Source organism: Mastomys coucha, unplaced genomic scaffold, assembly GCF_008632895.1.
Source record: "Mastomys coucha isolate ucsf_1 unplaced genomic scaffold, UCSF_Mcou_1 pScaffold6, whole genome shotgun sequence".
Classification (NCBI taxonomy): Eukaryota; Metazoa; Chordata; class Mammalia; order Rodentia; family Muridae; genus Mastomys; species Mastomys coucha.
The window spans coordinates 95,229,093-95,252,920 of NW_022196912.1; the positions used below are offsets into that span (position 1 = coordinate 95,229,093).

Here is a 23,828-nt window from a genome sequence, read left to right on the forward strand (position 1 = left end):
CACACACACACACACACACACACACACACACACACGGAGGGAACGTAGGACCTCATGCATATTCAGCAAATGCTCTCCCACTGAACTACACCACAAGTCCTCCATGTTGGATTTGGACTCCAAGTATCACTATTTCCTTACCTGTGGGTTTTAGCTCAGTGTCACTTTACCCGTCTCTTGCAGGTAGAGCAGGGGCTGACCTCTAACTCCTTAGAATAGGCCAGCATGTGACTCTCACCCATCTGTTGGTTCATTGGCAGAGATCACACACCTGGTTGTTATCTGGATGGAATGAGGGCTTAAGGGAGGTAGGTGCCTCATAATCACCAGATGGAACTATGTGGTGCCCTGTGGTCCTGTAAGATTCTAACAGAGCAGAAAATTCTTATGCTCCATAATACTATAATTGGCACAGGTTACAGATGTGCATATTGTTCTACAATGACACCATCACTTAAAGACTCAGATCACAGACTGTGTTCTGGTCATGAACTGACACACAGCACATCTGTTAAATACAGGTGTTGGGCAGTGGTAGCTCATGCCTTTAACCCCAGCACTCAGGAGGCAGAGGCAGGCGGATCTCTTGAGAGTTCCAGGACTACATAGAGGGCTGGAAGGGTAAAAGGTTGGGCTGAAGATAAGTCTCAGCAGATTAAAGATGTCTGTTATCAATCTCAAAAACCCAAGCTCAATCCCCAGGACCCATAGTGGAAAGTGAGAACCAACTCCTGCAAGTTGCCCTCTGACCTTGTACCATGTCTCATGGACCATGTCACAAACAAAAGAAACAATGATAAGTTAAAACAAATAAAAAAATAAAAATAAATAATCCACAGCAAATGTGGGTTGAGCCGAGGTACAGCTGGCTAGAGTGCTCTCATATGAGTGCAACATACTCTCATAAAGTGCCTAAGAACTGCATGTACCTGCTATCCGCCCACTTTAGGCTCGGTCGTGGCACCCAGTCAATGATGTACACTGTTAGTTCAATGCCTTTGGTAACTGCCTGCACAAGGAAAGGGTGGATGCTCATTTGGATCTCATAAGGGAGATACTGAGATGGCAACCTTCTCTCCTTAGCCTTTCTACTCCAGCCACTCCCAGCAGGTCACAAGAGCGTGCGGCGGATCTCAGCATACTACAACAAGCAGGACAATGAAATATTTCAGGCATGTTCATGGCGCTAATTCAAATGACTTCTTCTGTTGCCCTCATGTAAATTCCCTGTAAGTTCTAAATCATGCATACAAAATCATGCATGCAACGCAAAGCATCATGGGTAAGGGCGGGAGTCAGAATCGGCCTCCAAGGAGATGCTACTTTCTTCAAATTCTAAATTATTTGCTATCTTCACTCGATGCAGGAAACATCTAGCTGGCAGCATTTGTGACGGCGGGCCATGCTGATGTCCTGAGAGTAGAGAAAAAGGAAGAGAGAGGCTTCTCTTTCCAACTCTGAAGCAGAGAGGGAGACTTCCGGACTCCCATCTACTCCACCTAAACTTGAGTTCATCCCCCATCCCGAACAGTGACTACAGGGACTGAGGGGAGGAGCTTAGAGGAGCCTCCCACGCCCAGTGGGTACCATGCAGCGTTTCCTCCAATGGAGAAGCTGCTTTTCCTCAAGGGTCGGGGCTCCAAGCCCTCAGTTCTATCCTTAAGGCTTTTCTGAGAGCTTGCTGGATCCCAGGTGCAATGCCAGCTTTGAGGAGAGAAACAAAGATCACAGAGGGGCATCTGCAGAAGAGCCAAGGTCTTAAGCCAGGTGAGGTGTAACCCTTGCTGCCAAGACAGTGTTCTAAGATTGAACACTAACTAGTCTAGTGTTCTAGTGTTCACAGTCTAGTGAACACAGTAAACTGCAGGCCAGAGCGAGTTATAGGATGGGGCCCTCTCTCAAAAAACAAACAAACAAACAAACAAACAAACAAACAAACAAAAAACAAGAGAGAAAGAATCATGGTCCTTAAGAACCAAATCCTAGCTCTTTCATTTACCAGCTACAGGCCAATCACTATACCTCTCTACACCTCAGTTTCCCCAGCTGTAAAATGGTGGCTACAAGACCTTGGATAGGTATGTGGGGCATACTTGTTGGGGCAACTTTTCTGTAAAAAGAAGAGAGCATAGCTCCAGCCACACGCTATGAGACAAGTTTGCACTCACACCACCCGATACTACTATCAAAATTACCATTATTGCTATGCATCAGAGGGCGATGAGGATGCCTCTGAGCCTACACTATTGGGAGGTTTTTGTCACTGTGTAAACAGGACTGTGCACTCACACAAAGCTAAGTGGTATGGCTTCCTGTACACCTAGATTAGATACTGTAGCCTATCGCTCCCAGGCGGAAAGCCTATAGAACATATTTGACTACCTATTGACGGCGGTGGTCAAGTGGGACACAGTGGCCATGCAGAGGTGGAAGAGGAGCCCTCAGCGAGAGCTGACAATGTAGCTTGGCAGGAAGTGTGCTTGCCTGGTGCACGCAAAGCCTCAGGTTTGATCCCCAGCACTGCTTAAACCAGGTGTGATGTCCTGTGCCTGTGATCCCAGCACTTGGTGAAGACTGGAGAATCAGAAATCCAAAGTCAGCCTCTGTGCACTGGAGGCCAGCATGGGCTTCGGAAGAGGAAGATGGAGAGGGGGAACCGGGAAGAAAGGAGGAGGCAGAGGCAACAAGATCATCCTCATCCTCGTTGTCAGCAGCAGCAAATTTTCAACTTCACCATAATCTTATAGGACCATCAGGTCCTCAGTCACCCTGATACACACGACCCATCAGCTTCCCACAGCCCAGTCAACCAGTCCGGGTGACAGCGGGTACCTAAAACTTGACTCGAAGGAATCACTGAGGTAAGACTGTCAGAGGGCCAGCCTCAGTCTGGCTTCTGGCTATCTTTACATCACTGTGTTCACCTGCCTGGGATTTTCTGCAATGAATGGCCCAGCCCCAAGCCCACCCAGCTATCCGTAACAAAGAGAGACGCCTGGTGACTGCTTTACACACAGCCTAGGGAGAACCTCACAGGCCCAGGACACTGTGGGCCAGGTTAGACAGTGTGTTGCAGTTTCTGAGCCACCTACCACTTTCTGTTCACTCTGAGGGTGAGGTGCTGGGGGGGGGGGTTCGTCTTACAGACCTAGTGTGGCTGTCTGTCTGCTCTGACAGCCTCAGTGAGTTCTCAAAGAGTTGATTCTGGCACCTGCCCAGAGAGCCAAGTGCCCCCTCCTATTTACAGGGATAAAAACAAGACAGTGTATTGACAGCAGTCAGCATAGACTCTGCAACAGAAGGTCACCATGATCACAGCAGCTCCAGAGAGTGGAGGCCTGGAATACCTGCAGACCAGGAGCTGCCCAACCGCCAGGGAGGGGCCTCACTCAGGACCGCCTACAGCAGGGCCAATACCAGGTTCTTGGGAGCTAGAAAGGCTGCCTTGCCGGAAGCTGACCCAACAAAATCTCACTTCCAAGACCATCCTTGGTGCTGAAAGCCAAAAAAGGAAATGTGGAGAGATAATCAGCCTTCATAGGGCCCCAGGCTACCCCTATCTCAACCACTAGAGAAATTGGGACCTCAGGCAGAGCCACACCTCCTTGCTCCTTAGGAATGTGCTGTGCTATTTACTCAAAAGAGAATCTACTGGGATCTGGGGAAGCAGAGACTTGGCTCCATCTCTGAGGGGCGTCCCTGACCCAGGCAGGGCTGGCAGCAGGTGCTCATCTCAAGCAGAGGGAAGGCAGCCGGGACAGCAGGTAGTGGCTCCATGTTCAGCCTCCCACAAAGAGTTGTGTGAGTTGAGGCAAATGACTTAATCAAAGCCTGGGATGGTTTTGCTGAGAGGAATTTTTATCACAGTGCCGCTTCTCTAGAAGGTGGTTCCAATGATTCACAGCTAGTGCAGCAACCAGACTCAGTACATGACTGGCCTTGTGGGAGTTGAGTATGAGCTGTCATCCCTGTCACTGCCACTGCCACCACCACCACGTCCACACTGCTGGGCCTCTGTAGCCCTGCTGACATGCAAACTTATAGGGTGGTCCAGGATGATTGGCATATAAAAGCCTACCTGCCCATCACTATCTCTAACTTGCAAAATTCATTTGCTGGGCATGTCTGCTCTCAGGTTCCTGAGCCCACTTGCAGGGATGGGAGAAGACCACTCCCTCCCATGGACTCTGACTCCTTTACAAAGCCAGCCTCACATGGAGTGAGATCGTGGCAGAATCCCCCTGGCCAAGTCAAACTGCCGCTATGGACTCTGGTTTCTTCATGCACATAACCTTCCAGGTCCCTTTCTGACTTGGCATCCTATGGTTTTGCTTTCTTCAGACTGCTGCTGGGGAAAGAAGGGTGAGAGCAGGCTCTGAATGTGAATAAGTGAGAGGCAAGGCCACATGTGATACTGGTTCTTCTTAGATCCCACACAAAAAGTCTTGCCTGGTTCTCGAGCCCACTGAGCCCACGGAGCTCACAGGACGAGCAGCCGCCCTCACACAGGCAACAGTGGCCTAGGCAACACAGGGGCTGATTATGTCAGCCTACCCTGCAACAGGCAGAGACAGTCCCTATTCTTTCTTGAACATCCTACATCATGCCTGGAGCAGCCAGGCTTAGGAACAGAAGCTAAAGTACCACTGATAACTCCAAACAAGGTCTCACTCTGAAGTCCTAGGGCAACTGGCTTCCCACTCATGGCCACACCCTAGCCAAGCATTTCCTGAGTCAAGACAAAGGCTGAGCCTACGTCATGGAGCACAGATTTCTGGGTAAGGGAAGGACATTCACCTGGCTCTGCCCACCTGGGCCCTGCTCACCATCCAGGTGAGGAGAAAGTCCTAAAAACTGAGAGTATAGGAAATTCCCACAAGTAAGACTGCAGAATGCTTAGCTTCAGGCACAGGCTGGGAAGCCCAGAGGCTCATCGTAAGATCACCTGAAGAAGTGCTTGAATCCGCTGACTGTCCCTTCAGAAGGGACCAGCATGGCCTAGGGAGATGGCTCAGTGGTTAAGAGCGTTTACTGCTCTAAGGAGCTCAAGTCTCAGCCCCAGTGTTAGCCGGCTCACAACCATCTGTAACTCCAGCTCCAGAGGACCTGATGCTCAATTCTAGACTCCACGGGAATCCAAACACAGTGCACACATACTCACACAGACACATGGATAAAAAAATAAAAGCAAGCCTTAAAAGGAGAAGTCTACCACTACCAAGCCAAGGACAGTGGCACACACCTCTAGTCCCAGCACTTGAGAGGCAGAGGTAGGCTGATCTCTCTGCGTTGGAGATCTGCTTGCTCACATACAGAGTTCCAGGCAGCCAGGGCTACACAGTTGAGACCCTATCTCAAATGAAACAGACAAAAAAAGGGTGAGGGTGGGGTTACAGAAACAGAAGGCTGGCAAGGTCCAGGCCTTGGAGTTGATTCCCACGTGGTAATCCAGTTAAGAGCCTGAGCCCCACCTTACTGCCAGCATGGAGCATTGACCACCATTCAGTGATTATAACCATCCTGGGTCATAAGCAACACTCAACTATGACGGACTGGTCCAGCACCAACAACCCCGCACCCCAGGGAGAAAGTGGTGGGGTACTGGGGGAAGGGGCCAGCATGGATAGTCCCTCAGGAAAGAGATCTGGAGTGTACACACGGCTAAGAGGAAAACCACAGCTGGACTGCCTTCAAAGAAGCTGGAAGGTGATCAACAGCATCTTTGTTAAACAAAGACAGGACAGTGACAGTACAGCAGAGTCTAAGCTCATCCAATGCTCTGACCCAGTCTAATGATGAGGATGGTTCCAAGCTACACCTGAATCTGGGGAGCCAACCAGACCTCTGTCCTGAACCCAGGACGCAACCTCATGGCTGGAGTTACACAGACCTTCTTGTTGGACTTTCCTGCTACCCAGACACCTGGCCAGAGGCACGAAGTGAGTTAGGAAACAGCTGCGACACACAAGCTTTTGTGTGCCTTGTCATTAGTTTAGAGAGCTGGATAATGTCTGTCAGGGAAGCTTTTAAAGACTCACACTTGCTAGGGGACTTCAGGAAACCTCACAAGCATACACCATCTACTGTCCAAGCCACCTCAGGTCATTGATCCTCCAAATGTCCTCAGAGCCAAGAGTTTCACAGTGATGCTCTAAGACAGTAGAGCGAGCCTGCCAATACATCTGTCTCTTCCAAGTTTCTCACTAGCCCATCCTGGAAGCCCAGGTGCCAACCGGGCAAGGCAATAGCTAAGTGGCTGACAGCTAGGGGAGGAGGAGGGGGAATGAAGAAGCCTGGCAGGAATGGGGGTGACATGCTGTCATCCCACTAGCTGTCCTCAGACACTGAGAATGTGCCTAGCCCAACCCACAGAACTACAGACGTCTGTCTCTCTGTAGTTAGTGAGATTGGGACACAGTAACAACCACAGTCACAGGCCCAGGATAGTAGACCCCAAGTTGGATCCGCTCTTCAACCAGGGGCTTCTATGGAGAAAGGCCCAGGGGAGGGTTCCCGAGTCAGGCACCCCTGAGTGCCAAAGTGACCCTACCACTCAGTGCCTGGCAGCCTCAGTTAGGGCAGTAGTAGACAGGCCCAAGTACAAGCATCTAAGGTGTAGTTCTTCATTTTCAAAACAAATGTATAAAGCCAGGAGTGGTGGTGCACACCTTTCATCTCAGCACTTAGGAAGCAGAGGCAGGTTAATTTTTTAAGTTCCAGGCCAGCCTGGTCTACAGAGTGAGTTCCAGGCCAGCCTGGTCTACAGAGCGAGTCCCAGGACAGCCAGGGCTACAAAACAACACTGTCTCAAAACAAAAAAAAACCAAAAACAATAAATAAGTAAATATGTATTGACACACAAACACAAATAAGATAAAGATACATATATCTAATTAATCAGGCTATAAGATTACTGTCATTTATTGTTTAAAAAAAATTTATTCCATTGCTTCTTAACTTATTATATGCACCTGTGCAAATACGTGGAGGTCAAAGAGCAACTTCCAGCAACTGGTTCTTCTCTTCTGTCATGTGGGTTCCAGGCACTGAACTCAGGAGGTCAGGCTTAGTAGCAAGTCCCTTTCATTGCTAAGCCATCTCACCAACCCCATTAAGCACAGAGTCCTAGCTAGCTAGATTCCATGCCCAGAACCACAGAACAATACTTTAAAGGTGGTTGCAGGCTGGGGGTGGGGGTGATCCAGGGAAAAGGGGGTGGGTGAGTGAGCTCAGGGCCTCACATGCATAGACACCTCCATCCTGTCCATAGTAACTTGAAGGGCAGGAAACAGGGATCCAGGCCCAGTTCCCGCCTCCAGGAAAACACATTTATATGCCTCCTCATCCCAGCTTCCAGAGCTGAGTCTGGAAAATCACTTTTGGGTTCCTGGAAAGAAAGGCCCATTGGAAATATCGGAAAGTGGACTGGAAGGTGCCGTTATGTATCATCTGGAGGATATCTGTGGTGTTTGAAGGGAACCACTCCCCCAGACTCAAGGCTTCAGCCAGAAACAACAGAGGGGCTGCTGGCAGGCAACGAGACACAAAGAGGTCTGTGCTTCAGCTGACAAGGCAGAGCAGGGCAGGGCCCCCTTTCCTAGGCTAGCATTGGACTGAAAGGGATTAAAAATTCCACTTTTTCTCCATCCCCAAAATATAAGCTGTTTGGCCTCTCTGTATGGGACATGAGAAGAGAGGACCTGACTCTCACAGCCCCTCCATCTGAAAGGGAAGGGGTCTCCTGTCCTAAGGGAAGACAAGCTACATTAAGAAATTTGCCTGAGGGACATCATTCACCTGCAGGTTCTGTCTCCTGTGGCATCTCACCTACAGAGGGTTGAAAAATGCAATCTAATTCCATCTTTCTCCCATCATTTCCACCTCTACAGATGACTTTAAAAGAACTTTTTAAAAAAAACAAAACAAAACATTTATTTATTTATTATATGTGAGATGTGAGTACACTGTAGCTTCCTTCAGACACTCTAGAAGAGAGCATCAGATCTCATTACGGATGGTTGTGAGCCACCATGTGTTTGCTGGGAATTGAACTCAGGACCTCTGGAAGAACAGCCAGTAGTTTTAACTGCTGAGCCATCATCTCTCCAGCCCCTAAAAGAACGTTTTAAAAGGGTAACTTTCTCCAGAAGAGTCCATACTCATGTTTGACGTCTGTCTCTTTTTGAGACTCCTCTTTGAGAAACCCACACGCATGCTTTCAGGTGTACCTTACTTTCTTCTAAGCACCTTTCTTTCCCTTTATCCTTGTGACTAAGCCTATACTAGAGTATCTTTCTTCAGAAGATGGGCACGGTAGCTCATGCCTAGAACACGCCTATGATTCTAGCATTCAGGAGACCAAGGCAGAATTGCTGAGTGTTGGTGGCCAGAGTGGACGGCACAGTGAGTTCCAGGTCAGCCTGGGCTACAGAGCAAAAACCTGTCTCAAACAACTAAAATAAATAAGTCTTCAGGGCCCTATAAGCGGTAGCTTGGCAACACAATTGTGGGCCTGCAACCCTACTCCAGATGGCCCCACGGGCCCCACCAAGCAGCAGAAGCAAGGTGAGCAAAGAGGCACCCTCCCTGACTGGCTGCCTTTCCACCCAGAACTAACAGCTGCTGCAGACCCTCTGAAGCCCTACAATGCTCGATGCTCAATAAATGGCACTGTCCTCCAGCAGGAACTATTTTCTCAGCCTGACCTAGAAACTTTCAGTCCTGTTATGGCAAAAAACCAACCTAAGACTCAACTTTCCCCTATACCTCTCTGAACATTAGTTACTCTCTAGGCTTAAAGCACAGACACCTGCAATCAAAATTCCCTGCTGCCTGGGGCAGAGCCTGTCTGCTCCCCCCACCCCCCAGGTGACCATAAACAAAGGGCAGGGCAGCTGAGGAAAGGAAGCAGCAGGGAAGGGGTGCCTGAACCTCATGGCTAAGAGCACCTTGGGGGTGCACAGTGTGGCTACTGATATTCCTCCCTCTCCTCCCCTGCTCCCCCCACTTCCCCCCCCTGCCAACTAAGAAAAGTAACTTCAGAAGTGTCTGTGCCATCCAGGATCTGTCAGGCTAAGAGTCCCTCCAAAGACTTTAGCCAAAACTCCCCCTAAACAATCTAGTTGTGTCTAGACCTTGGTTAAAGTCACCCAACTTCTCTGTGCCTCATCTTCTCTACCCTAAAATGGAGATCAGTCCTCACGCGTTTGCTCATTGCCATTAAGGGTGAGAAATCACATCGCGATTAATACAAGAGTATAAAAGTGAAAAACCATGAATCATAAAATGAGCCCTTGATTACATACCACCCTGAGGTATTATTCACTCACATTTAGTCTCAGTTAAATCATAAGCCCCTTCAGAGCAGAGGGTGTGTCTGTACTGATGGCTAAAAGTCAGAACTCTGAAGTTAATCTGCCTAGCCTTGTTCATAACTCAGCTTATTAGCCCATCAGTTCCTGGGCAAGCTACTTCTCTGTGTCTTAATTACCCATCTAGCAAGATAGACTAACGGTGTCTTCCTTGCAGAGGCGTGCAGGCCAAGGTCATCTCAGTCAGTTAGCCTTTAGTCACTGTGAGCTGTTGATCTTTTTACTTACTTACTTACTTACTTACTGTTAATAAAGACTAGCTGGTTGACTGATATAAAATAGACAGCTCTCCTGGCCAGTTCACCTTCGAGAATCTTCTCTTCCCTCCCCAAGAAGTGGACAGTGTTTATATTTCCCTTTCAGTACCTTTGGCTTATGAAACATTTCAAACCAAAATGAACAACTGAGGCTTCATGTCCACCCCTTTCTCTGTGGGTCTGGGAGCATGTTACTCTGTGTCCTTAAATCAGGTCCTTCTAGGAAGAGTGACCACCCTACATCTCTGTCCCCTGCTGCTGAGAATGCTAACAGAGGCTCCTGACTAAGGGTGTCTGACTGACTGACAGGTTGGCATGCAAGCACAAGCGTTCCTCCACCTTGGAACTCTCGGGACACAATCTTAGAGAAGACTCTGGTCCACCTCAGAGGATAGCGAGTCATAGTCCTACGAGAGGCCCGTGGTAGCCAAGGACCAAGCAGGCGGTTTCCAGGGGAACAGCATCCTCCGCATCTACACCCAGTTCCCATCCTCACTGCCTTTTATTCTCCTCCCACCTCTATAGTGGGCTAAGTCACCTACCCACTATTGCTAGGCAACTTCCCAAGGAGGTGGGGCTGCCTCCCCAGCCCATGCCTGCCTCGGACCTGGAGGAAAGCCACCCTTGCATGCTGACCCTGGCGACAGCAGAAGGCGAGAAGAGAAATGACCACAGCCCAACAGGATTTATATCTGAACACCCCCAGGTATCTCTCAAAAGGTGGAGACTTGGGAACATAGGAGAAAACCCCATTCCTCCCCAGCCCTGTTCTGGTGTTTATGTATTATATATTCTCAGGCAGTTTCCAAGAGGCCAATCAGACAACTCGCTTCTCTTCCTGATGACTCTTCAGCTCTATTCCTACCATATAGCTCATGGCTCTAAATCCCAGCCCAGGAGCAGACAGTGAGCAAGAAGAAATGAGGTGGGGCCAGGGGAGGGCACAGGAGAGCTGTTTCCAAAGTAAGGATAAGTTATGAGGCCGACAGATACCATCTGAACTGCTGTGACAGTATTCACATTTGGGAGGTGGGATGACAGGCAGCTGTCAGCTTCTTCTTTATATTATTAGTCTTTTCTTGGGCTTTTCAACCGAGACATAATTCTCATAACATCAATGTCACCATTTTCGCAATGCACAATCCAGTGATTTTGAATCTATTCACAAGGCCACGCAACCACCACCACAGTCTAATTCCAGAACATGTCCACCCCTGGGGTTTTATTTGTATACATCCATCTTTGCTTAATGTTCCTACGCATGCAGACTATTTTATAAGCAGCACCGCAGAGCAAACAACAGAGGGGGATTGGATCACCAGCTTCAGATCCTAAAGCCACTGTCACCCTGACCTTGAGATCCTGAAAAGGTCAGACGGTCCTCCACCTGGGAAACATAACATGGACACACATGCATACAGGCCTTCAAAAGACCTACTGTAGGCTGAACTCCTAGTGCCCCACCCACCAAAGTCCCGTGGGATAACCCCCAGTCAATGGAAGGCCTTGAAAGAAGGTCTGAGGAACTCTTTCGTCCCCTTCACTGTCCCCGATGTAGAACCTGACAGGGTCTCACTGTGTGGACAGTCTGGAACTAACTGCATAGGCCAGGTAGACAGATCCACCTCCCTCTGTCTCCCATTAAAGGATGAGTCCCACACCTAGCCCTGACATTATTCTTGCTGAGTAGATGGCCCCAGCTCACAGGACTGCTCCTGTAGAGATATGAGGCCACTGGCAGTATCCAGAGGATGAAAGGCAAGGCCAGTAGAGCAGGCAATCCTTGGCTGCACGTCAGCCTGTGGATAACTGGGGCTGACTGGCTGGGAGGACCCCAACAGTACCTAAAGAGGTGTGTGAGCCTCAGGAGCCTGACCAGTGACCTGCTTGGACAGCCTGGCTTAGGCATCACTCTCAACAAGTAAAGGACCAGGGACTGGATATATAGCTCAGTTGGTAGAATGCTTGCCCACCATGCATGAAAGCCGGTTCAATTCCCAGCACCATTACGAGTCGGTACTCCCAGCACTTACCATGTAGAGGTGGGAGGCCATGCTCAGATAAGCAGAAAATTCAAGGCCAGGCTGGGCTACAAGAGTCCCAGCCACCGCCACCCTAGTTTCTCCACCTAAACTGCGGTTGTCATGACCCACAAAACAGAACACCCAGGGTGTTCCGTACACTTCCTGTAACTGGTTCCAGTAGTCATCTCAGTGATTCAATGGCATTAGGTCATCTTGACAATTCAACATTAGGACTGGACTCTTTCCAGGAGTCACGAAGCAGAACATCCATGGCCAGGTTGTATCTCAGTCTGGGGCTACCCCATCTCAGCTCTATATCCATAAAAAGTACATCTTGTATGAACAAGCCCTTAAGCCCCATTTCTAGTCTGTGGCCATCAGCCAGGTGTCCAGTGCCAGGCCTTTAGAGAGCAACTCCCAAAGCCATCCTCAGAGAAGAGATATTCCTCCCGATGACACTGACCACATACCCTTTGGGAGCCTGTCAGCCTCTTCGTCCCACAAAGCCACTTCTAGACAACTCTGGTTGTCTAGCCACAAGCCAGGCCTTCTCACACCTGCCTAGGCTGAGGCCACTTGCCATCTGTGGCCTCATGGCCCAACCCTTTCCTGCCTCACTTCTTTAGGTTTTGTCCATTGCTGAACCAGTGGAGGACACTTGCTCCCAGCCTCCCCATGTGGATCAGGGTTTGAAGAGGCAGGAGCTCCATCAAGTTCTAGGGTGAAGTGAGCTTGGGGAAGTTGCTGGGAGATTGAGGGCAGGGAAAATTCCTGGGCTAAATGGCTCTTAAAGGACATTTGCGGGCTGGAGAGATGGCTCAGGAGTTAAGAGCACTGACTGCTTTTCCAGAGGTCCTGAGTTCAATTCCCAGCAACCACATGGTGGCTCACAACCATCTGCAGTGAGATCTGATGCCCTGTTTTGGTGTGTTTGAAGACAGCTATAGAGTACTAAGATAAATAAATAAATTAAAAAAAAAAAAAAGACATTCACTCTTGGTATGTCAAGTTTCTTGCCTATGACAATGATGACACAAGTTTTAAGTACTTTCTGGTTAGTTTTTTTTTTTTTTTTAACTTTTATTTTTGGTTGGGGTTTTTTTGGGGGTCCAGGAGGGGGGCTTTGAGACAGGGTCCCAAGCTGGCCTAGAATTCACCTTGTAGATCCAAGATGGCACAGTTAGTCAATAAGGAAGCCAACATTTGGAACCCCCATCCCACTCAGTGCACATTCATCTGCAGAAGCTGGAACCAGAATGCAGGCCTAGGATTGGGTCTTTAGAACAAAGAGCATCTATGTCCCCAAGCAGCAGCCTCAGTCAGTCCTGTCCCTGTGCTCAGCATCAGAAATTCAGGAAAGAACAGGGCAGCCTGGGTTCTTGGTCCCAGACACTGTCACAGGCATGGTAGTCAAGAGGACAGACAATAGCCAGGCAGTGGTGGTGCAAGCCTTTAATCCCAGCACCTGGGAGGCAGAGGCAGGTGGATTTCTGAGTGTAAGGTCAGCCTGGTCTATAGAGTGAGTTCCAGGACAGCCAGGGCTACACAGAGAAACCCTGTCTTGGGGGGAGAAAAAAGGAGGACAGACAATGAGGAGTCTGAGAGATGGAAGAGCCAAGTCTAATTTCTAATTTCACTTCTGCCAGGTACCACCCTGGTTTGGGATGTCTAATCCTTCCCAGGTAAGCCCATTCATGCGAGTCCTTTCCTTTGGGGAATTATAGGTAAACTCCCATGAGATTACCCAGCTGCCCAGAAACCAGTGTGAGTGAGATGGCCTATCTTGCTGAAACCTAGCCTACCACTGGTGCAGACCCGAGTCCTATCCACAGCCATTTTCATTCACCTGCCAACAGCTAGTGAATACTCGGCAAATATTGATTACGTGTCTTATTATAAAAGGCCCCAGGGCTGACACCTGTGGGAATACATAGTCACCCAGAACTTCCAAGACCAGAGAGGAGAGGAGAATATACTTCAGCAGCAGAAGCACTATCCTACATCTCAAGTTGAAACTGCATCAGTTAGGGGGCTGGAAAGATGGTTCCACCATTAGGGTCTCTGGCTGCTCTCCCAAAGGACCCAGGTTCACTCCCCAGCACCCACATGGCAGCTCTCAACTGTCTGTAACCCCAGTTCCAGGGGATTGGACACCCTCACACAGGCATACTGGAAAAACACCAATGCACATTAAAAACAAAAACAAAAACCTGAATCAGCTGGTTTTTACAAATGTTGAGAGCCTGAGCCAAAGCTTAAAGGACCTGGCCCAAGGTCATAGTGGAAGAGGATAGATCCAGGACGTGACTCCAAATCCATATTCTCTTTAGCCTGTCTTATACCTGTGATCCTACACTCAAGGGTGTGGCACGATCTCAGAGAGGGAACACACAGAGAGACGCCTTTGGTCGTCATGAAAAGAACTGTCTTGGGAAAGAGAGGTGACTTTGGGACTGATCCTGGACGTCAGGAAGATGACCCAAGCAGCATCTCCTCTGGTCCACAGGTTCTGGGCCATAGTCTTACTTTGCATTTGGAGGTATGTGGACCAGCCCCAAGAACTCTACCCCAAAGCATTCTTTGGAGAAGGAATAAGCACAGGCACCCCACCCCGCTTTGGCTCCTTGAGTCATGCCTCCTGCCTACTCAGGCTTCTACCTGCATCCACCTCCACCAAGGAAGGAGTTCCCACCACACCATTTCTGAGGAGCGGGTAAGAACTGGGGAAAGAGGGAGGGGTGTGGGGGGGGGGGTGTTGGGCAGAAACGCCTCAGGTTCACAGATAAGGAAACAACAGAGAGATCTACTCTGTCTCACTCAATGTCCCACTTCCAACCCTTAGAACTCAGCCTGGCTCACAGTCAGTATTCACAGCGCATTTGCAAAACTCTACCTAGAAAAAGCTCAGAGCTGAGGAGATGGCCCAGTCATGAAAGGGGCTTTTTGCACAAGAATTAAGTACCTAAACTCACTCTCTAGCACCCACATAAGAAGTTGGGTACAGTGTCACAGGCCTGTAAGCTCAGCACTGGCCAGGGCAGAGAGACAGGCAAATCTCTGGAGTTTATTGGCCAGCCAGAGTAGCTGAGTGAAGAAGTTCAGTTTCCATGAGAGAGACCTCCCCACCCACCACCATCCCCACCCCAGTTTTCAAAAACAAAGTGGAGAGTTGGGCAGGTTGGAGACAGAGGCACATGGTGTCTCTGAGTTCAAAGCCAGCCTGTTCTATGTTGCAGAGTTCCAGGCCAGCCAGGGCAGGGCATAGAATGACTCTAACTCAATAAATAAAGTACAGAGTGACTCAGGAAGACACCAAACATCAATCTCTAGCCACCACATAGGCATACCCACGTATACACCACACACAGAGAGAAGCGAGAGAAGTAAGTGACTTGCCCACAGTCTCACAAACAGCTATGCTACGCCAGAGCTACAAGCAGGCTGTCCTCTGCCTGTCATGTTGTGACCTTTGGCTCCCACTGCACCATGCCACCTCAGTTCTCCCACCTCCTTTGGCAGTGTTCACTTGTAGGCAGTGGTCCCATATAATAACCACCCCAACCCGAGTGGGTAGGAAACCCTACGTGGTGCTGTTTTACCCCTATCGCTGGGCAGTGGTAGCGCATGCCTTTAATCCCAGCACTTGGGGGACAGAGGCAGGCGGATTTCTGAGTTCAAGGCCAGCCTGGTCTACAGAGTGAGTTCCAGGACAGCCAGGGATACAGACAAACCCTGTCTCGAAAAACCAAAAAAGAAATGCCCTATCATTCTACTAAGCACTACACAGGTGAGGAAACATATGCTCACAGAAGGCAATAGAAAATGAATGACCAGGGCCACAACCTTAAACCAGGTTTTCCAATCAAAAGCAGAGGGCCTTCTGCCAGGCTCCCACTATTAACCTAAGCAAGTGTAGATTCCCTGATTCCAAAACCCACGGGCTTTCGATGCCAGACTTGGTTCTCCATCCTTCCTCCAGCTGCTTCCAGTGTGCTGTACAGGGCCCTCAGCCCAAGCTACTTCTCTCTTAACTGGTCTACTCATCCTCACATGTGCTCACACGGCTGCTGGGATCTCCAAGATAAAATGGGTACCCTGCTGCCCACATTAGCCAACATCAGCCTACATATGTTACATATGCCCAGAGATGATCAAATTCCCCCAAATGACCAAATTCCCCAGGCATCTGTTCCTACCAGATCAGTGTTCTGGGAAGCTATCATTTTCTCTCCAACTCTATTGAAAATGTTTGTTCAGTCATTCATTCTTTAATACTGAATGAGCATATTGGCCCAAGGCTCTGGACACAGGCCTGGACCTTCAACAGCTCCATCACTCCTGTCTCTTGCAGCATAAAGGTGGACTCCTGGAAAGGATTCCTATTCTCCATGGAAGATCCCAAGATTCCACCATTCTGATCCCTCCCCTCCTGTCCAACTTAAAATCTATTCTTAATAAAGATGTTTTTATGGTCGGTTAAGAGCATCGGCTGCTCTTTCGGAGGATCCCAATTCTCAGTACCCACGTGGCAACTTCTAACTGCCTGTAACTCCAGTTCCGGGAGATCTGACACCCTCACAGGGACAGACATGCAGGCAAAACACCAATGCACACTTTAAAAAAAAAAAAAAAAAAGTCTCTTTAAGAAACATTTTTTTTTTGGATAGAGAAAGAAGCAGGGGAAGGAGGGAGATTTCTCATCCTCCCTGGGAATCTCCAAACTGCTCACTTAGTTTTCTCTTCCACCAACAGTCTCAGGAAATAAACTCGAGAGTGAAGAAGGGGAAAGACCCTCAGCCCTCAGGCCTCCCAGAAGAGGGGGAGGGGGGCTGACAGGAAGAGGGCGGTGTCTGTAAGCTACCAATACATTACAAAGAAGTCAGTTCAAAGCCTAGGGACGCTCTTAAGTTGCTGTTGCCCTAAGAGACAGGGACAGGGCCCCAGGTCTCCGGTTTAAGGAAGCCCATTGTGGTGTGTTTTAAATTACCTCTGCTTGTCTGATGAAGTGAGTAAAAGGGCACCGTTTCAGGGCTTAGGATTCCTGAGTGAGCTAATACAGGATGCCTTTAGCTGAAAAAAAAAAAAACTTCAGCCGGCTCACTAAACTCCCCCCACCCCTTTAAGTTTAAAAAAGGGAATGAATGTTACCATTTTTGGACATGAGCATTCTCCCTCAAGCCCAGCCCTAACCGCACTATCCAGAGGGACGCGCCATCCTGTACCCCCCCACACACCATTCCCAGATCACGATGTGTGTGTGTGGGGGGGGGGGATGAGTATAAAATGGGGAGGGACTGGACGGGGGTGGGGTCAGGGTACGTGGCCTACTAAGGAAAGCGCTCTCTACTCAGGCAGGAAGCCGTAGCAGGGTTAATGCTTCCCTCACCCCAACCAAGAGTGGTTTCTGACCTCTTCCTGCCACTAGCCATTACGCTCGGGACCCATTGCCAATTTCCCAGCTCAGACGGGGCAGCATATCCCGAAACCTCGCTGCTGGCGACTAGGATACAGGGCCGTGGCTAAGCAAGAATCTTCGAAATATCTCCTGAGACTGTCTCTCCTCCAGGAGCCCAACTAGAGCCAAGCTACTCAAACTCGCGTTTCGCCAGCAAAAGAACGGGGCAGAACGTAGAAGCAAGGCTTGCAGCCACCAGTTCACTGAGTTAAGCAATAAAACCGTTCACCGTCCTGACCCCGCCCCCACAAGGCCCTAGGGAGCCCGAGAACGACCCCCGATTTTCTCAGCTCCAGCCGCACTCCGGCACGTCCACTTCCAGGTAGATCCCGAGGAGGTTGCCAAACCCTCCGACACGGGCTCTGCCCAGTCTGCGGGCCCAGCTCGGGGCGCAGAGTCCGGGGCAGCTTGCCCCTATGGTACAGAGCCCCAGGGGCGGCCCAGGAAGCGTGCTGCCACCGCACGCCATATGGAGGCGCCAGGAAAAAGAGAAGGAAGGGGGAAATCGATCCCGAGTAAGCAGCCATGGAGCCCAAGTCTCAGTCCCAGCCTCTGGAGCATCGCCCCCGCGCCTTGCCCACGGCGAGACGGTTTCGGCAGCCCCGGGGTGGCCCGGACCACCCGCTCCGAGGCGATCTGCCCTCCGGCGGCGCCACCTCCCCGCGCCGCGGCTTAGCTGTTCGCGGGCTCCAGAGCAGGGGTGCTCCGCTCTCCCGCCCGGTGCCTGTAACTCAATACCCCACCTCGCAGTGGCCGCGATGTCCCCGCCTCCGCTCTTGCGCGCCGGGAATTGGTTTCCAACCCAGAGCCCAGGAGTGCAGCGGGCAGAGCGGATCAGGGCTCGGGGCTGTAGCGGGTGGGGGGAGCTGCTAACCTTCCTCTGCTGCTTCTCCCAGGCCGGATCCAGGAGCAGGTCCCGGTCCCAGTCCTCTTCAGGCTGCATGTAGTCGTTGGTCTGCTGGGAATCATAATGGTCCATGACGGTACGTGTGTGCTAGGGGCTGGATTTCTTCCTCCACCTTTTCTCCAGGCGACTGCTGCTGCTGCCCGGGTGTGGGGAGGGAGTCGGCAGGGCTGGGCTGGGCTGGGCTGGGCTGGGCTGGCGGGGCCGGGCTCGCTCCCCTGCGCCCGCTTCCGCCGCGGCTCTGCTCGCGGAGGCTGCTGCTGACGGCGGCGGCTGGAGCTCGCGGACAGCCTTCCCGGGGCGCGCGCTCCGACCTAATCTCCACGCACACTGCGCTCAGTGAACACTCGAGCTGCGGGAACAGAGGCGGGCGGGGGCGGGGAGAAGGGGCAGAGCCCTCCCGAGGTTCTCCATTGGCCAGGCCCAGTTGCCCAAACTTCCCCCCAGCGCCTCTCATTGGGAATTCCTGGCATCCGTCAGGCGGGTCTCTGTGCATATAGGTGGACTGGGCGGCCCCCTCCGGGCGCACACGCCACCGCCCACTCCCTGGGTTCCCACTCCCCCGCAGCTCATGTGACACCACCTTAAGCTGAACCGGAGTGAAGCCTGGAGACGCCTCCCAGAGCTCGGGGACCAAATGGCACTGTGCTCGGGAGCCCGAGAAGTCGCTGAGGATTGGTCCCGTTCCCTGCCGGCGGGAAGGCCCCGAACTCGGGCGCACCGGTGTTCCTGCGGTCCCACGCAAGCTACAAAGCCCAGCAGGGCACAGGGAAACCCAAGACATATTTCGTTTTCTCTTTCTCGGGAACCTAGGTTGGGACAAGTCGGCATCCTGGAAAGAGGTAGGGAGGGCCCACAATAAAAAGGAATTTCCTGATTTCACAGCTGCTCCCGCCCCGCCCCTCGGGACCAGGCTGAGCCCTGTCCTTCTGGAGCCAGATTTGTGGCTAGCTGACATTTCTCAGCCCAAGAGTTTCCCGCCTCGCCAAGAATCCTTGGGTACTTCTCTAGGGTTCGGTGCACTGGCCCGCTGCAGACTACTCGTGTGGCAGCTAGGCTGTCCCGCTTCCCAGGTTCCCTGGCAGGTATGCCCTGGTGGACTAACACAACTGAAGCTACCTTCTGGAGACGAGTTTTCTCCTTCCCCACTTTTACAGCTTCCCTACCTACACTCTCCTGAAACTAGGAAGAGCCCTAAAATGGTCTGCCTGTGTCATACACCTAACAGATGGGGAAAGAGCTGAACTAGACAAGCGATTTAGCCAGTACGGACTCTACATGCCCATTTTGTGTGTAGACTTGTGCCTGACAAAACCTTATTATCCTTGGAGGAGGAAGAAATGAAACAAGACCAAACTGTTTGGTGCCTGGCGGTACTCCCTGGGCTCAGTAAAGGAGGTGGGAATGTGTTGGCCCAGCACTGTTGCATCCTAGAAGAAGCCTCCCGGATTCCTGGTGGTCTTTTGAGAGATGCTGAGTATGAAAATCAGTAACAAGGAAACCTGCAGTTGGTTTTGCGTTCTGATATGGACAAAAGATGCATCCTTCTTGTACCAGTAGGGTTTAAATTTATACAGTCATCCCTTAATACTCGGGACTGATTTCAGAACCACTGCAGATACCAAAATCTGCAAGTGCTTAAGTGTCACCTGTATAGAACAGCACAAGATTGATTGATATGTAACCTACATCCAGTGTACACTTTAAATCATTTCTGAATAGAAATACCATGTGACTCGGGGGCTGGAGAGATGGATCAGTGTTTAAGAGCACTGACTGCTCTTTCAGAGGAAAGGGCCAGGGTTCAATTCCCAGCACTCACATGGCAGCTCAGGTCTATCTGTAACTCCAGTTCCAGGGCTTCTAATACCATCACTCAGATGTGCATGCAGCCAAAAAGAAAAAGAAAAAAAAACATAAAATAAAAAGAAATGTCATGTGACTACTCACACTGTTGTGGAAATCTTGACAGGAAAATGAAGTGTACGAGGTCAGCAATCTCCAAACCTTGGGATACTTTTAATCTGTGGTTAGTTCAATCCGAGATTCTACAATGTGGAAAGGGAGGCCAGTTGTATTGGTAGGGTGGCTGCTTAATCCAGAGGCTAGTGTAGTATAATAAGTTAGACGAAGATGACAGGAAGAGTTCTGAATTATGGTAGGTGGAGCCCACGATGGTCAGAGTGGGAGAAAAAAAGCACCTCTGGTTGGCAGAGGACACAATGATGGGGGTGTACACATATCCTCCAGTTATGAGTCAGCCACACACGTTCATGCCAGTGTTACCATCAGTACTGTGTCTTCTCTAAGCTCCTGGACAAGGAAACAACCGTTTCTGGGATAGAGACAGCAGATTTATGAACTATTTTAAAAGCACTTCTAAACTATGGCTCCAAACCTAACATAGAGAGCAATAATGGTGCTCTATCTGTTCATTCACTCCATAAATATTTTCCGAATGCCTTCTGCGTGTCAGTGAACATGACATTCTGTGTATATAATAATGTTGAAAAATCCACAATTTTTCCCCACAAGTACATCAGAGACAGACTAGGAAGCAAAGATGTGCCCAAATGAGACAGAAGCACGGGGAGATCCGATGTGGTTCTACAGAACCTGGAAGAGCACTGAGCCCTGTGGGGAGGAAGGCTCCGAGTAGAACCTGAGTAAGCTTTAGGGAGGAAATGAGAGTCAGATGAGCTTGGGAGCTTATTTCAGGCAGAGAGACCAGGGAAGTTAGCACACAGGAGCAGGAGACTCCATGGCATCCTGCTGGATGCCTACCATCTCAAGGTAGCTAGATCTGAACAGCATCGGGGAAAGGAAAACAGGACTAGAGGGAAGGCCTACTGTACCCTGTGAAGACAGAGGGAAACAACTGGCTGAAAAACCAAAAGACCTGCTGTAGAAACCAGGCTGTAATAGGAAAGATGTGAACAGAGGCAATACTGGGGGATGACAGGAGTTTAATTGATATAAAGAGGAGAAGCAAGTTTTTCACGGTACACTATAGAACAGACCATGCGGTTTACCTGTAACAAATGTTTTTAATTTCCATTTAACAGAAAATAAACCAGAGCCCGGAGAAGTAGAAACTCATCCAAGATGCACAGTGATACCCAGATACATGCCTAGTGACTTTCAATCCTAGCAGATTTTAATCCCTGTCCTGCGAAGCCAGGAGGTGGTGGGACATGCCTTTAATCCCAGCACTCAGGAAGAAGAGGCAGGCAAATCTCTACAAGAGTTAGAGTTTGAGGCAGAGTCATCTTTATGGTTGTCATTATTGACACCTAGTTGATAGCAAGCCAGGATGCTATTTGAATCCTGCATTAGCCACAGTAGTCTCCTCACAACAGTGAGTTTTCTGACTCAAAATATCTAGTGCTGAGGCTGAGAACTGACAAGGATTTGCAGTTTGGGAAATTTGGTGAACAGGAGAAGTTTGGCCACATGAGCTGGGATACAAAGGTTTAGGTGCAGTACCATGGATTGAGTTTGAACACACTTGAGGTGCTTTTCACGTGGTCAGTGTTGGTTGCCTAGAAATCAGGCTGGCTTCATAGGCTGACCTCAGAGGAAATAGATGTGAGAATTGTCTGTGTATGGGTGGTATTGACACCCTGAGAACAGCAACAACAGACACCTGTGTGGACTGGGAAGAGGTCAAAGGCAGATCCTTGGCATACAACACTTAAAATGAGGTAGAGTGGGATGGCTCAGTGCTAGAGTGCCTGCTTCACATATATTGGGTTCTGGGCTTGATCCCCGCCCAGTAAGAAAGGAGAAAGGAAGGGAGGAAGAAAGGGAAGAAAAGAAATGAGAAAGTAAAGAACAAGAACTCATGAAAGACACTGAGAAAAAGCAGTTAGCAGAGGAGGAGAGAGCTTGGAACATCCCTGTACCACGGAAGTAGAGGAGTAATAGGTTTTCAAGGTGAGGGAAATGGGCCACATCAGATATACCAGAAAAGCCTGGGAGCAGTCCCTAAAGCAACGGTCTCTGGACCTCACAGCTGAAAATTCTTTGTCCAGGCTTTCAGTGGAGTGGCCACAGCTGTGAGTTTAAGAGCTACTAAGAGGGAGGCAGAGGCAGGCAGATCTCTGAGTTTGATGCCAACCTGGTCTATAGAGCAAGTTCTAGGACAGCCAGGACTACTTGGAAAAACCAAAAAAGAAAAAGAAATGTATTCACTAGGTGGTGAATAAGTTAAGATCATGGACACAGAAGGGAATTATGGTAATAGAGAGGAGCTGCAGTCAAGGAAGATTTCTTTAAAACAGAAACTTGAGTTACTTGTATTCTGAAAGATGGATTCAATTTGGAGGAGAGGGCTGAAAACATGAGGAGGTGAGGATTGAGGGTCCATCTGCATGGAGCTCTTGGGACAGGACCATGTGTGTTCAAAGACACCAGCTTAAGGATGGGTTGTTATCAAGAAGAAAGACCTGAATGTTCTGAGAAAAGAGGGAAATACTGATGGGTGAGTAGTAATTCGTTCTCTATTTGCCATGCATATTTCACTATTTCCTCACATGTCATTCACTCATTCATTCATTCCTTCATTCATGCACTCACCAGGTATTTATCTGTGCCTGGCACTGTGCTAGAAGAATGAAGAAATGGGGCCTGGGAGATGTTTCCTTCCACAAAGTGCTTGCTGTGTGAGCAAGAGACTTGATCCTCCATACCTGTGTAAAAGCCAGGCATGGTGGTAGCACATTCCTGTCATCCCAGCACTGGAGAGACAGAAACAGGAGGATTCCAGATACTCTCAAGCCAGCCAGGCTAACTGAATCAGCAGACTTCAGGTTCAGTAAGGGATCTTAAAGTAAGAGAGTGATGAAAACCCCTGACACCAACCTGCACACGCACATACACATGCAACAACACATGCACGTGTACATGCATACATACACATGCACATGCATGCACAAACATGCAGATGTGCATATATACACAGCACACACACATATACACATATGCACATGCATACACAAACATGCAGACATACATACACACAGCACACACATACATACACATGAGTACACACACACACACAGTGAAGAAGCTATGATGACACAAATCTCTAATCCTGGCACTTGGTCTTGAGTCCAAGGCTTGACTTAGCAGCATAGCAACATGTTATCTCAAATATAAAAGCAAAACTCAACAAAGCAAAAAGGCGAGACATGGGACAGGCCAGCAAAGTAGACATGACCCTGTGTCTCCTAAAACAGACAGTGTATGTTTAGAGACCATTCAGTGTGAGGACTGCTTGTCTCTGAGTGGAAGGTGTTTTGTTTTGCTTTAGTAGAAATGATCCAGCTGAATAAATAAAGTCTATTTTGAATGACATTTCACTTGATTTTGATTTCTTATTTTTTTTTATAAGATTTCAATGTATAACCCTGGCCGACCTAGAACTTACTATGTAGACCAGGCTGACCTTGAATTCACAAAGATCCATATGCCTGTACCTCCTGGGTGATGGAATTAAAGTCTTATACCTCCATGCATCCACTGACATTTCAAATGAAAGTGTAAAAGAACTATATCTCTCGCTAGGCCCGGTGGCTCATACCCATAGTGCCACTAAGGTATAGCTGGAGACCAGAGGATCACTCAAGACTGAGTTTGAGATGAGCCTGGGTAATATAAGAAGACACAAACCAAATAAGTCAAAACCAAGTCCTGGACTGGAGGTCTAGCTCGGCGGTGAAGGCATGCGCCGTGTGTTTGGAACCCTAGGTTCAATTCTCATCACTCCCTGGAGTTATGTGTGCAGAGAAAGTGGAGGCAAGAAGATGAATGAAG

General features: G+C 49.5%; 1 protein-coding gene across 4 annotated transcripts in view; it reads right to left on the reverse strand.

Annotated features, from left to right (window-relative positions):
- The window catches only part of Actn1 (actinin alpha 1), a 93,619-nt gene extending 75,263 nt beyond the window's left edge, over positions 1–18,356 (reverse strand). For 2 of the 4 annotated variants that reach the window (XM_031357873.1, XM_031357871.1), the window contains exon 1: positions 17,982–18,356. In XM_031357873.1, the coding sequence (XP_031213733.1) occupies positions 17,982–18,086 (105 nt within the window). In that variant the 5' untranslated portion in view covers positions 18,087–18,356. Of the gene's footprint in view, positions 1–11,661; positions 11,786–17,981 lie in introns of those variants that run through there. The other 2 variants (XM_031357872.1, XM_031357874.1) reach the window with 2 other exon arrangements.
- Positions 18,357–23,828: the final 5,472 nt, after the last annotated feature.